At 45.7% G+C, this 15162-nt stretch overlaps 1 protein-coding gene across 4 annotated transcripts in view; it reads left to right on the forward strand.

Moving 5' to 3' along the window:
- Positions 1–3229: 3229 nt before the first annotated feature.
- The window catches only part of APMAP (adipocyte plasma membrane associated protein), a 34705-nt gene continuing 22772 nt past the window's right edge, over positions 3230–15162 (forward strand). The window contains exons 1-3 of one of the 4 annotated variants that reach the window (XM_036109996.2): positions 3252–3390; positions 6064–6168; positions 14663–14779. In XM_036109996.2, the coding sequence (XP_035965889.1) occupies positions 14700–14779 (80 nt within the window). In that variant the 5' untranslated portion in view covers positions 3252–3390; positions 6064–6168; positions 14663–14699. Of the gene's footprint in view, positions 3391–6063; positions 6169–14466; positions 14541–14662; positions 14780–15162 lie in introns of those variants that run through there. The other 3 variants (XM_036109999.2, XM_036109995.2, XM_078056850.1) reach the window with 3 other exon arrangements.

The following is a 15162-nucleotide window of genomic DNA, read 5'->3' on the forward strand; positions in this document are numbered from 1 at the left end:
ATGAGCTATCCCCATATCCTTCCAATAAATCCCTCCCATACCTTAAGTGGGCTTTTGTGAATGCCTGTGTCTGGCAACTGGATGACCTCTAGGATACTTTTTCTACTCTGAACAAGCTATTCTACATTCTCTAACTTGACACTCTCCACTGTCCCACCTGAGCTGACATCAGAGCTTCCCATCACAACACAACAACTTAGCTTGAAGTCCTGTTTGGAGCAGATCACTCCTGCTCTCCTGGATTCGGGGCAGGGAGAAGGGCTCTGTCTATTGCTGCTCTTCTTCACCCCTTTAGAGCATCTTTTAGATGATTCTTCTTCTTTGATTACTCATAACCTTGAAGTCTACCCTGATTGTCACCCCCTTGTTGACCAATCCATGGACACCCCACGCTTCCCTTTTAAGCCTGTTTTTTGTCCTCTTCCATCCCTTCAACCTGCCATCATAATTCTACTTCCTCCATGAAACCTTCTCTGGGCACTGCTACCTGATGGGACTTGTTCCCTGTGGCCCCCAACACACTGTGTGGTTCCTCCGTGGCACCGTTTTGGATTGGTTATCATGCTTATCTCCCTTCTGAGATCATAACATGTCTGCAAGTTGGCTCACCTTATTTCACCTTTGTTTTGTCACAGCACTTGGCTAAGCGCCTGAAAGGCTTTCGGGAGATATCTACAAAAGAAATGGAAACAGTACGGGATTGGGAAAAAGCAGTGGCCTGGAAATAGGGAGTATTTCCAGTCTAAGCTGTGAGGCACAGTACTGGCTCCTTGCTCAGCATCACTGCCTCTCCTTCCCTGCTGGCAGAACCCTGATTTGTTGAGATAAATGCCTTCCACATGGGCCAGAGTTTCAATGCAAATGGGCCTCATCCCCACTCTCAGGGTGCATGGGGGTGGCTTCTGGTTGGTCTAACCTAGTGGTTCGCAATCAGGGGCTATTTTGTCTCCCAGGGGACACTTGGCAGTGTCCGGAGACATTACTGATTATCAAGACTAGGTGGGATGCTATTGACATCTAGTGGGTGGAGGCCAGGGATGCAGCTAAACATCCTGCAATGCACAGGAGAGCTTCTTCCTGCCATCCCCAGCAAAGAATTATCTGGCCCATAATATCAGTGGTGCTGAGGTTGAGAAACCTGTTCTAACCAATTACATTGATCCCATCTCCCTGCTGATAACTGAGTGGCAGCTAGGCTAGAGCCTGGGGAGAGAACTGAAACAAACCACAACCAGCAATGTGGATCTCACCATGAAAAATGGTACTAAACTGTGCCACCCAACACAAACAATCTAAACTCAAACCTTTTAATTTAGCTCATTCAGACCACTTGTTCCGAGATAAGACAAGCTGATCTCCCAATAACTCCACTTGGACTCATGTGTTCCAGGTAAGACCACTGACTCCCCCAATCAGTCTCCTAGTTTACAAATTCTGGCCCATCGCTGCCAAGACCATCTTTTACAAACACTGGCCCTAACCCCTCAAGGACCTTCTGTAACTCCCCCATTTTTGAGGAGCCTCACAGGTCCTTCTGGCGAATTTCTTTGCTGCAACAAGTTCAATAAACCTAACTTCTTATTACTATTTCTTACTTTTGACAGGTATGTTCCTGGCTGTTTTTAGTTGGTGGGCTTTAATGCTGGGCATGGAATACAAATAATTCCAATGCAATGAGCTGTCTTATACTTGGGGCATGTTCAAAGTGGCTTAGACACAAAGATGTTCTGCTTAAGAAATTAGGGGAAGAGTTTTCAGCAATGATACTTGAAGTGAATCCTAAATGACAAAAGTTGTTTTAAAGGCCAAGTGGTGAAGGAAAGCATTTTCACAAGAAGGAATAATATGGACAAAGGCAGGGAGGCATAGAATTAGAAATAGCAAGCAATGCTGAGTGTCTGAAACACAGCAGGAGGGATAATCCAGACAGGAAGAAAGGGGCCAGATCATGCAGTGCTGTTTAAACTATCCTGGATCTAACAGCTATATTGGTTGTATTGGATAGGAAATGAAGTAAAATATTGCCAAGGCCTTAATTACATCCCTGCCAGGCATGGTAATCCCTGCAGAACTGGATTTATATGAGAACTCTTCACTTCCCTCATGCTGGTTCTTCATCTCTTATTAAACAGTCATATGGGATTCTAGTGCCACCTAACACTAAGAAAGGCAATGGCATGTTTGATCAGGGAAGCCTTTAAGTGCAATAAGGAAATTAATTCTTAATACTTCATTTTGAACATGCCTTTTCTAGAGATGATGCACAGTAATGGGATTTGGTTTCCTCTGCCTGGAAATCCTGTTTCTTCTCAAAATCCTAGTCATTTCTCAGGACCTTAATCCATCAAATGCTCTCACAAGATCATGTTACTCCCCTTTAATGCAATTTTTACATTTCACATTTATCTTTATGATGACCTGATTAAAGTCATCTCTCACTAGTTTAATTTCAGTAAGTGAGCGAGCTTGTCTGTGGTTTGCTCACCATCACCTCCCAGCACTTAGAAATATACCTAGCTGACTAAAATACTGTTAAATGATTACTTCGTGCTTTCTTAGACCTTATTTGTTGTAATTAATGATTTCTATATACCCCCCTTCTACTTCTAAGGGTAACCCTTTCACAAACCTTGTCAAATATTCGGTTGTAGCAAAAAGATTTAATACTCAATGGCCTTAATCCAAAGAGCAGCATATATTTGTCCCAAATTTTCCCCTTAACAGGATCTGTTTTGTAAAAGGTCACGATTTTCAGGTGGGCATTACGCCCTCGTAGGCCTCCAGTACGAACTCGTTATTTTTTTTACCCCGCCTATACGAACCGGGTCTTTGTCATTTAACAAGCAGCGCCATCTTCTACCCACACAAACGGCCAACACCTCAGCCCAGCACCGCCCGTTTGCACCATTATGCGCCTAACCATTACTGCGGTCCCACCGCCAGCAACAAAGTAACGCAGGAAGCGCAGGCGCTGCGCTGGACGAGCCCGGGGTTAGACCACGCGCCTTCCGGGGCCCCGGAAGCGTCCGCACTGGCTCGGGGCCCCCCCGAGCGCCCGCCCACTCGCACTCGCCGAGAAGTGCCGCCCAGACAGGCTCTAGGGGCCGCCGTGCCAGTTGCCAGTAGGGGCGGGCCAGCGACGTCACTTCCGCGCGCGGTCGGGGTGGGGCCGAGGGCGGCGCGGGGCCCGGATCTGGGCGGGCCGGGGCGGGCCGGGGCGGGCCGGGGCGGGCGGGCGCAGAGCCTGCTCTGCTCCTTCCCGGTTAGTGACGGGGTTAGGGGCTGTGGCGCTCGCACCATGAGCGAGGCGGACGGGCTGCGGCAGCGCCGGCCGCTGCGGCCGCAGGTCGTCACGGACGATGGCCAGGCCCCCGAGGCCAAGGACGGCAGGTAGGCCGGGGCCCTGGCGGTGGGCCGCGAATGGCCGGGTCGACCCTCCCTAACCATTGGGACGGCAATAACAGCAGTTGGGTAAATGCGTTGCCAAGCGCGCTGCAGGCGCCATCCCATTTAATTCCCCAGGCAAAACTCATTTTATAGGGGAGGAAACAGGCTCCGACCAAGCGGATGCACCTGCCAGGTCCTTGAGGCTTGGGTGCACCCTGCGCCCAATTTCAGCATTGTTCCCTGGCTCTTGGCGTCCCGAGACCGCCTCGCTCCGCATCTGCCCCTTTCTGCCCCTCACTCCTTCCCCAGCTTAGAGAGCTGTTGCTTTCTCGCCTTTCCCAGCTCCCTCGTCCCCTCCCCCCTTTCCTTCCTGCTGGCTTACCCGATCCCCCGAGGGAGGACCACCTTGCCACCTCGCCACGGTCCTAGGTCTTCCCAGTCCCCCGCTCTCACTGTCCTGAAAGGAAGTCCGAAAGCATGCTCGGGTCGCGCCTCGTGTTCCAGCGAAGAGCTGGCCTCTCTGCACCTGCTCTTCTGCACCTTCCCACCTCTCGCTGTGTGGTCAGTTTCATTGTGGTTTTCAGGAAAAAGTAGAGAACAGAAGTGACATTGTTAATCAACTTTTGTGAGAATTTAGGCTTGCACATTTTTCCTGATTGGGACGGAGAAGCCTAGGAAACTAGTTGATGCCTACCTAATAAAAAAATCTGATTTTTGGCCTTCGCTTCTCTGAACCTTACAGAATTTACGTATACTTTGTTTTGTTAGCTAAAAACTGAAGCAGGATCCTTAAACATACATTTAAAAAAATATAATACTTAAACTTCTCTCTTTAATTTTGTCTCCTGAGTCACCTAACTGTGAATTTTTAGGGAGAACCAAGAGGCCCCGTGCAGACCAACCTCAAAGTTGTGGAACTGATTGACTTATAAGTTGATAGAAATATTGGAAGTATTTATCGGTGTGCCTAGGGGTGTGGTACATAATGAGGGCTAGTTTTTGTGGGAACAGACTGGATATTCACTGATGATAATCAGAGGACCACACTTGACGGAGGGCTGTAGCAGAGAGGAGTGTTTTGGTTTTAGAAAGGCAATTTGCAGAGAAGAGATTTTGGTAATATTTGACTCCTGGGGCTGGTGGAAAGGTCAGTAATATGCTGAATAAACTCAGAGGTTTCCAAGGACATAGGACTTTCAGTGCAAAGCCTGGGCAAACCAGGACAAGTGATTGTGGATATTGTGAAGTCATGGTCTGCTGATCACTGAGGAGCCCTTTAGAATGGACATGCAAGGACTGGCAGTGCTTTACTACAGAAACCACGAAAACAAGGCTTTCTCACACACTTCTACATGGGAAGTGAAAGAGCAGGTGGCTCTGAGTTTGCCTTGAGGGGCAGTGTGTTGAAAACCAGGGCATATAGCACCTGAGGGCGCTTGTTGGTTGGGCCCAACTCTCAGCTGGTCTTCTCTGACACTCCTGAGTGCAAGGCGGACGGGCAGATTTAATTACACTGTTTTTCAGTTTCTCTGTGGGATCTCTGACTTAATGGCAGGATGAATTGGATATTACAGAATCATCATCTGCTGCTGTTCTTTTCCACTGTGCCTTTTACAAACCTGTGTGTATTTAAGACATTTTCTTGACTTCCCTGTCCATGAACATTGTTCTTATTTTCCCGTGTTTCTCTCTTTCTCTTCTTATGTATTTGATCCCATTTCTATATATCTGTAATGGTCTCTTTTTTCAAAGTGAGTTTTCACTTTTTCTACATTTATTATTGTAACTCTGTAGTTGTTTTTCTTATTTTTCTGATGCAGTTCTATTTTTCATTTCTTTTGTGATCATTTCCAGTACCTCACTGTCTTCTTGATTTACCTTAAAAGTTGAGGGTTCACTGTAAGGCAGAAAGCATTGTATATAGTGGGTGAAGTAAAGGAATCTGAAGGAAGTAGAAATCTGACAACTATAGAATAAACTTTAGATGAGCTAAGCAGGAAAAAGAAGACCTTGAATGATATGTTATTCAGTCAAGAGAACAGAAGTAGGACAGTAGATTTTAGTGGAAGGGACACCCAGTGATACCTTAGCTAGTCCCCTGACTCTTGACATGAAATGTGTTGTTAGCTCTGTTTGACTGCTGAGGTCACTGAGGTCTGTGTGAGTGAAGTGGTTTATATAAAGTTAGAGTAATGGAGACAAAAGAGAAGCAGAAATGAATGAATAAGGATAGCATTGGCAGCTGGACAGCGATTGAGAAATATTTTTAAAATTATGCTTTGGAAATAAGGTTTTATGCCAAAGCTCTTGAATTTCTGTATTTAAGCTATAATGGGGAATGTGGTCATTAAGTCCTTTTATTCAGTGTGGAATATAGATGGGCTATGCACTTTTAACATACTAGTGCAAACTTATAATTATTATTATTTGGCATCAACTTCTCCAAATGCTTTACAAAAGCTATTAGAAGGATTGTAACACTGATACTATTCCTTCTCTTTTGGAACATAGTTCAGTCTGGGAAGAGAGAATAGCTGTTTAATGTCTCTGTGTAACTGTTAAGGATTGAAGAGTGAATATATTGAAAATTTAGCTGCTGCTTTTTCAATAAACTTCTAAAGGATTTTAAGCTAAATAAGAATCTCTACTACATTCATTTTCCTTTTCCCTTTTTAGGACTGAAGAGTAAGGAAGGCAAGGTGGAGAGACAGATGGGGCCATCATAAAATTGTGGTCATGAGGAGTCAGGAATCAGCATTTTCTTCTCATCCCTCCCCTTGGGTGTGTGTTTCAAATGGCTCTTTTAACTTGTTTCTAACTTATTTTCAATGCTAAAATGAATGAAGACATCTACAGTCAGGGAGCCCCAGTTTAAAAGAATGTGAGAAACCAACAAATTCAGGGTGCAGTCACTTAAAGACTGGGCTTACTGCTATTTGACTTTCTCAGGTTTCAGGGGTCACCTTGACACCTGGGGCTCTGGTCCATGGATCTGTGGCTAATAAGTTTTCCACAAAATCACAGGTTGTTTTTGATCTCATGGAGTCATTAGTCTATGACTCAAGGCCCTGATGTCCTGTATGCAGAAGGGGGTGGAGAACACCTTTTAGTTTGCCTGGTGAAGTTACAGAGGATTTTGCAAAACATGGCTGAGCCAACAGTTATTGCCAACTCCTGTTGTATCAACCTGATTGCTCTCTTGGCCTTAGAAATGTAGGAAATTTCAGGGTGCAGATGTCCTCAAGGAGGTGAGCATCACTTTGGGCTCTTCCAAGGGATTGGAGCAAACCAGTTGATTTCCCAAACTGCATCTGGAAGGGAAGTTGCTGGCCTTCCTGGATGTGTCAGCACAGATTGGGAAAGAGAATATGATGGGAATGTGCAGCACTTTGTCAGTGAAAATGGATAGGGATAAATGGGGTGTCCTCTGTTTAGGTTAACGTGAGGCAGGTGTACAGAGGCAGGGGCAAACCTGGAGGAAAGGCAGAATTACAGGTGACTGTGAGTTTGCAGGAATGAACCTTGGGCCAAAATAAATGTGCCCAGAGCTTGGGTGCAGAAGTCCCACTGCCAGACAGTCACAGACTCAGATGCCCCCAGGAGAGCAGCACTCCTGCTACCTGTCATATATGGAGCACTTTTCTTGTTCCAGACCCTGGTCTTAGCACTGCACGTGCATCCGTCATTTGGTTTAGTTCTTATAAAATCCTGATGTAAGATCTGGAGCAGATGTGGGGCCAGGAGAAGAGGAGCGTGTGTGTCTGTCTGAAGAGTGGAAAGCCCTGTGCACCTGCCCTGTAGCCTTTTCACAGGTTTCATAGATCTCTGCTTCTTCAAGAGAAGCTGGAAACCCAGATTTTTATGGGATATCTCCTTGTTTTTCAGTTATGGCAATTAAAGCCATTTTTGTGGAGTGACAGTTATGGTTTAGACTAGAGCTTTGCTTTGAGCTCTGGGCACCACATCTTATGGGGAATTTTGACAAACTCTGAGACAACCAGGAAAGTTCTGCAAGCCCCACAGTCTGAGGGACTCCTGCAGGACTGGGGATGCTTTGCCCATGAAGGATGGTGTGATTGCATGCATCTGGGAGGTCAAAGGTTTGCTCCTCCCGAGGGCACACATCTGGGCCCAGTCAGTGCAAGCAAAGGGAAAGTGTCTTTCTTAGAATGTGTTGCATGAGGTGACCTGAGCAGCCATCGTCCCCCAAGTAAAAGAATTAGGGAACTGCTTTATACTGTAGCCTTCATATACATCCCCCCCTGCACACTGGCCGGCACTTCCCTGGCTTTCAGGGCCTGTGGGATCTGCCCCTGGCTGTGGGCCAGACCTGTTCCAGCAGCTTCCCCTCGCTCACCATGTCTCAGCCTGCCTGCCCGCCTGCCATGGCCATTCTGTCTCTGTGGCCAAGGTTTGGGAATGGGGGCTTAAAGTTAAACAACCCCTTAAAGTATGTATTCTTCACTCATGCCGAGTTCTTGTTGAGTCCTACTGTGTTACCTCTGCTTGCATTGCTCTGCCCCAGGTATTTTTTTCCCCACCTTCACTGAAGTCTCTGTTCAGAGGTCATCTGCTTTGACCCCTGTGTGTGTGGCCAGCCTCCCCTTCCTCCTGTATCCTGATCCTGCTGTATTTTTCTTCATTGTATTTGTCACTATCTGGTATCTGCTTATTTAATAGAATATGCAGAGGGCAGGAAACTATTTATTGCTGTCCTCTCAGGGCCTTGGATAGTACCTGGCACATGTGTGTAGTTGATTATTAAATGCTGTGTGTGAAGGAATATTAAATGAGCCGAAGCTGTGCTGTCTGATGTGCTAGCCATTTGCCCTATGTAGCTATTTAAATTAATTGGACTAATATTAAAAATTCAGTTCCTCATTTGCACTGTGTAGGGAGTTTGAGGGATTTGGGGGCTGATCAAGGAAAAAAATGACTATGAGGTGGCAGTGGCACACATGAGCTTTATTGGGCGACACTTGGACAGGTTGGCATGTGGGAGCAGTCTCTCATGGCAGGAGCCGGGGCACAGTCCAGAAGGGGAGGGGAGTGAGGGCGGGAGGAGAGGGGCCTCCTCCATCTAGGTGAGTCTCTGGGTCAGAGAGCTCCAGGGGCAGCAGCGGCAGCAGCTCAGGGCCTTAAAAGTTCCAGGCCCTGTCTTATCAATGGGTAACTGCTGGTGGCGAGGTTTACAGAGTATGCAAAGCAGGCAGACTCTAAATGGCTAAAAATTTGCCTGTTTGGCTATTTTTAAAATAACCAGGTATGTAAAAGTTTGAGTTTGGTGCCGGTGGGCCTTTTGAGCTAATGGGTCTTAGCCTGCAGTGAAGAAATAAATAACGTAGGGCCAATACACAGTGGCCGTCTTTGGCTCATTTAGATAACGTGCTAGCCCCATTCCAGGTGCTCAGCTGCCACACACGGCTAGTGGTTGCTGCGTTCTGTCGTTGCCGAGAGTTCTGTTGGACAGCACTGCTCAAGGAGTTTAAGTGCTTGTTTGTAAAACTTGACCACAGAACTTTCCAGTAGAGGCTGTGTCTCATGATCAGCCAGGGGGATGACGGACATCTGCCACCGGGTGGGGAGTTGGATGAGGTTGGGGGTATCTAGCACATCGGGAGCAACTGGGGAGCACGAGAAAAAGGGTCCCCAGGCCCACACTGGCCTGCACAATCAGAATTCCTGGGCCTTGTTTAAAGTTGCCCCAGTCATCTGGTGTAGGCAGTCCAGGGACTGGCCACCTTTGGGAGCACTGCCTGGATGGCCTCTGAATTTTTCTTCAGCTTTTTAGACTGGATTGTAAGAGGGCATTCACTAGAACTCTGGCAAGGATTGGCTCCCAATTTCTGGCTGCCTTTCTAGCTGGAAGCACCCGCTTTCAGTCCTGGCTGGACTTTTTCTTCTGGGGATCAGTGAGCCTTTTGCTATTGTGTGAAAGGGTAGCCAGATATTCAAGCAGGGTGTCACAATCTGTGAGTTGGATTACTAAATTAAGATTTTAAAAAATGTAAGCTACAGTGTGGTATAGGAGAGTTTACAGTATAGGAGCCTTAGACAAATGAGAAGGATGTGTTAGGTAAGGAAAAGGTAAAGTAGAACTTTGGCCAGAGTGTCACCACCTTTGTTAAGAACAGCTCAGTGGTGAAAGATTTTACAATGCAGTTTCCCCTAAGGGACTGCACCTCTGCTGGGCTGGGGGAAGGGTGATTACATCAGCCCCCTTTCAAGGACATGGACTTCCTTGTTGGACCTTACCCGAATGATGTGTGCAATGCAGCTGCACCATGCGCCTTTGCATTTGTCTCTCTTGGGATTCTGCTTTTAAAAGAACCACGCAATCAGCCATTTCTGTCAATTGTACTTGTAAACAGCCCTGCTTTACCATATAGATACTTTGTTATTTCTATTGTGTTAAAAGACTTTAGGCCACTTGAAATCACTTGAGTGTCCCAGCCTCAGAGTGGCAGTTGGGTCATTGACTTTTTTTTTAACAAGGTAAAATTCACATACCATAAAATTCACCCATTTTAAAATGTCCAATTCAGTGGTTTTCAGTATATTCACAAAATTTGGAAGAATCACCACAATCTAAGTTTAGAACATTTTCATCACTGTTAAACATTTTTAAAAATTGAGGTGAAATTCACATAACATAAAATCAACTGCTTTAGAGTATATACAGTTTAGTGATATTTAGTGTTGGGCAACACTTTCTAGTTTCAAAACCTTTTCATCACCCCATAAAAACATCTTGTACCTATTAAGTAATCACTCTGATGAGGGAACAGAAGGCAAGCTGAGGACAAAGCAGAACCTGGTACCCTACACCCCCCCCGCCCCGCTTTGGGATATATGTGACATTCCTCAGACACTCCTGGCTGCCCTAAAGGAAAAACAAATGGTGAACTGATAGAGATCACAGTCCTGCAGGACAGGAGTCTCCCTCAGTTTACAGATGTCCTAGTGATTTTCAAGGAAGAAGCTTTCTTATCAATAGCCTAACTTCCAAGAAACCCATAACTCAGTTTCCTGAAGCCCTAACATCACCCTCCCCTCCATAAAATTAAGGGAGGCTGAGGCAGAAGGAAATGTAAATAAAATTAAATTTCTTTTGAACCTGAAGCCCATTGACAAGGATGTGTGATAGGAGGAATGTAACATTCCTCCAGGAAACTCCCAACTGTCTTCATGTTAGTGCCTCATTAGAGGAAAAAACAACCTTGGCTTGACAATAACCAGGCCTCCAGTACCCTGAGAGTCTTTAGCATATGACAGTCCTTCTGGACACCCCCTTTGTCCTCACCTCCCCAACTCCTGAGTATATAATCAGCCACTCCTCAAGACCACGGGGCAGCAGCTCTTTCTGCCCACAGGTCCTGTCCCCGTGCTTTAATAAACCACCATTTTGCACCGAAGATGCCTCAAAAATTCTTTCTTGGTTGTCGGGTCTGGACTGCACCCCTCTGAACCTCACCTATATTCCAAAACTGCATTAACTCCTTATTTCCCCTTCTCACCCGAATGTCTATCAGTAGATGAGTGGATAAACCAGTTGTGATACAGGCATACCTCTGAGAAATTGTGTGTTCAGTTTCAGACCAGTTTTATCTCAATAATATGAGTCAGATGAAGTTTTTGGTTTCCCAGTGCATAGAAAAGTTGTGTTTATACTATACTGTAATCTATTAAGTGTACAATAGCATTATGTCTAGAAAAACAATGTACATACCTTTACGTTAAGTTAAAAATACTTTATTGTCTAAAAATGCTAACCATCATCTGAGTTTTCAGCAAGTAATCATCTTTCTGCTGGTCTTGCCTCGATGTTGGTGGCTGCTGACTGATCAGGTGGTGGTTGCTGAAGGCTAGGGTGGCTGTGGCAGTTTCTTAAAGTAAGACAAATTTGACGTATCGATTGGTTCTTCCTTTCACAAGCAGTTTCTCTGTAGCAGGTGATGCTGCTGATAGCATTGATAGAACTTCTTTCAAAATTGTAATCAATCCCCTCAAAATCTGCCACTGCTTTATCAACTAAGTTTATGTGCTGTTCTCATTCTTCTGTTGTCATTCCAAGAATCTTCACAGCCTCTTCACCAGGAGTAGATCCCATCTCAAGAAATCACTTTCTTGGCTCATCTATAAGAAGTAACTCTTCATCTGTGAAAGTTTTATCACGAGGTTGCAGCAACTCAGCCACATCTTCAGGCTCTACTTCTGATTCTAGTTCTCTTGCTGTTTCCACCACATCAGCAATTACCTCCTCCACTGAAGTCTTGAGCCTTCAAATTGTAAAAGAAAAAATATGCAGTGTCTGTGAAGCCCAGTAAAATGAGGTATGCCTGTATATACTCACAATGGAATGGTATTGAGCTGTGAAAAGGAATGACGTACTGATACGTACTGCAGCCTGGATGATCCTCAAAACATATGTTGAGTGAAAGGAGCCATTCATGGCGGTCACATATTGTATGATCCCACATATACGAAATGTCCAGAATAATGTCATGATCAAGGTGTGCCGAGTTTTTCCAACCCCGGCTCTGAGGGCTCTAGGTCTGGGCACCCTCTCCCCATCCGTTTGTCCCTGGCAGGTGGTGGTGGTAATGGTGACTGCAGCCTTAGAGCCAGACCTGGCCCTCCGTTGTGCTCTTCCAGTTCTGGCAGTGGGCAGCAGGCCCACTTGTCTTTCTCTGACCACTTTTCTCTTCGGAAACTAGAGAGAGACCTAGTTCCACCTAGCTAGCTACCCACATAAAGCACGTTGCATGGCATGTTCTTATTGTCACTGTCTTTATCATTCCTCTTTTTATGGCCCTTACTCCTTCCCCTGCTGCAGACCTCTCAGCAGGTTGCATCAGCCTGCTGTCATGTCGGGTTCATAGCTGATCTATGTCATACGTGCATTTTCATGCACTGTGCTCTTGCACCCTTGACTGGCATCGGTCAGTCGCATTAGAAGACTCTGTGGCCCTGGAGTTTGGAGACAGGGCTGGGAGGTAGAGGTTGGCCTGAATTTTCCCTTCCTGGCTGCTGATCCCCTTCCAGGAGCCTGGGCACCCTTGGCCTCTCACAGCCGGGTCTGTGGGATGGACCACCTCCTTTCCCAGGTAGCAGAAGAGGGAAAGACTGGTGACCTGGCGTTTTGCCTGGGTAGAGTTTGGGCTCTGAGCCCTGTGTGAGTGAAGAGAAGGAAGTTAGGAACAAAATTCGTTTTTGGAAGATTATTAGAAGGTAGACAGACACAGAATAGGGTTCTCATTACCAAAGGGGGAAGTGTCAAAGGCAAAAGGAAGTGCTCACTGCTGCTCCCTATGCTGTCCTGCTCTGGAAGAGAAAGGAGAAGAAGAAACCAGGCTGCACCTTCCACTCTGCTTGGAAAGGGCCTTAGCTCGGCATCCTGGTTCATCATATACAAGTTCTGCTTTCCACATTGCTGCAGGACACAGTATAATAAGGATCTGCTCTCCTCCAGTTTCCAATAACCTGTTCCTGACACCCTTCAGAGCCCTTACCACGGCACCTTCAGTGTCTGTCTGTTCGCAACGATTTCGGCATCCCCTGAGATGATGTACGTTTTCTCTACCATGCTCCTCACTGCCTTCTGAGCCCTTGCTAGCAGAGTCTTTAACATCCGTTTTCCTACTAAGTCTGTTTAAGGAGATCTGGACAAGATTTTCTGTCCTGCTTCTCAGCGTTTTTCCTTCCTCTGCCTGCTGCTTGATTCCAAAGCCACTTCCACGTGTTGAGGTATTTGTTGCACCAGCACCCCACTTCCAGGCCACAAAAATAGTTTAATTAGAAAACTGCCTTAGTTTTCCATGGCTGCCATGGCAAGTGACCACATACTTCATGGCTTAAACAACACCATTGGATGAACTTGCAGTTCTGACTGTCAGCAGTCCCGGACAGTTCTCACTGTGCTGAAATCAAGGTGTCGGCAGGACTGCGCTCCTTTGTGGGGGCACTAGGGGAGAATCTTCTCCCTCCTCCTCTTTTTCTTTCCCCTTACCTTTTATTTCAACCCAGTAGAAACAGATGCTTCATTTTCTGCCATATTCATTTATTAAAATCATGCATGTTCAAATTGGGCAGGACTTTGAGGTTACAAAGCCCTGTTTCATAGTGGGGAGCCCATGGGCTTCGTGTGAAGAAACCTGCCTGAAGTGGCATAGCTGGCTGTTGGGAAAGTTAGGACTGGCCCTTAGGCCCCCACATTTATGTACTGTACCTGGAATCAGGTTTATACAGCGGAAGACTGGCCTGTCAAAAGTCAAACAAAACACTGCCCTTCAATGAAGTATTTGTTAAGTGTGAGTCTTGATATTTTTTCTTTAAGTCAACTTTTTTTTTTGGATAGAAAAAGATTCTCCACCTTAGGAGCTCATGATTTTATTTGCTTAGAGTTAATCTTGATGTAAGTGTATAATAAATCTGAATGCACTTAAAGCAAATAATGATCCTGTGAAGTAGCAAGAGGCTAAATGTGCTTGTTTACCAGATGAGTAATGGTGTATGTGAGGATTGTTTGAGAGATATTTTAGTTACCATTGGTCATTTGTCCAAAAACATCACACAAGATTCCCAAGGCAGCTTTTAGATCTTCCCAAGGCTTTAGTAGTGGTGACTTGGAATTGTGATTGTATAGATTCTTTGTAAGTAACTGTCAGTATCTGTCAGACCTCTACCAGGTAGAGAGCTGGGATTTGCTTTGAATTCTTGAAGGTGTGGTGTGATTGGCAAAATGATTGGAGAATTGGATGCTCAGGAGGTTGTTTTTTGTTCTCTTTGCTTCATGAATTTGTCTCTGTCTCTTTTATCTACCAAAGCTGTGAATCTTAGGGACCCACAGTACTGAGTGTTGCTGCTTTGAATCCAAGTACCAGGAAATAGTGGCTTTTGGAAAACACGTTTTCTCTGTAGACAAGTGTGTTTGCATTACTTCATTGCACCTCTTTTCTTCCATTTTTGTGTTTATCAATTCTTTGATTTGCCCTCTTTGAGACTCCGCTAGAGGGTTGAAGGTACAGCTTATCGAACTGTCTGGCAAATAACTGATAAGTGTTTCCCACGCAGCTGGAAGATTAAAAAAAAGAACAGAGGCATGTTTGGCAATTGTAGCAAACCATCCTAAAGTTTCATCACAAGCCACAGAGGTCAGTGGTCTCACGGTGACACCAGGCTAGAGGCCTGCTCTGGCTTGACAGGCTTTGAGACCAGCTGAGCTTGTCCCCGCTGAGCCTCTGCTGATGGCCTTTCTACATTTCATCTCTCGCAGCTCCTTTAGTGGCCGCGTGTTCCGAGTGACCTTCGTGATGCTGGCCGTCTCCCTCACTGTTCCCCTGCTTGGGGCCATGCTGCTGCTGGATTCTCCCATCGACCCACAGCCTCTCAGGTGAGCTGTCATGGCCATTCTTGGGAGGGCTTGCTCGGCAAGGGTGGGGTGGGATAGCGTCTAGGGTAACAAACCAGTTTGATCTGAAAGGACAGAGGGAGAGAGATTTGTGATTTCTTTAGTGCCTGAATTTTGTGTGGAATCAGATGTTACACCATATGTGAATGGTATTGTTGATGATATGGTTTCAAAAACAAAACTGTACAAACCACATATAAAACCCAGAAAAACCCCAAATAAGAGAAGCTTATGTGTTAATTAACCTGAATTCATTTGAAGTGGCAAGAGCATACACAAAGGTTAAGTTTAAGTTACCTTGTTTAAATTTTATAAGTACTGATTTTTCAAAAGCCTTGTAATTAGTATTCTGCTTTTCCTAAGTT

The sequence above is a fragment of the Halichoerus grypus genome, chromosome 10, assembly GCF_964656455.1.
Source record: "Halichoerus grypus chromosome 10, mHalGry1.hap1.1, whole genome shotgun sequence".
Classification (NCBI taxonomy): domain Eukaryota; kingdom Metazoa; phylum Chordata; class Mammalia; order Carnivora; family Phocidae; genus Halichoerus; species Halichoerus grypus.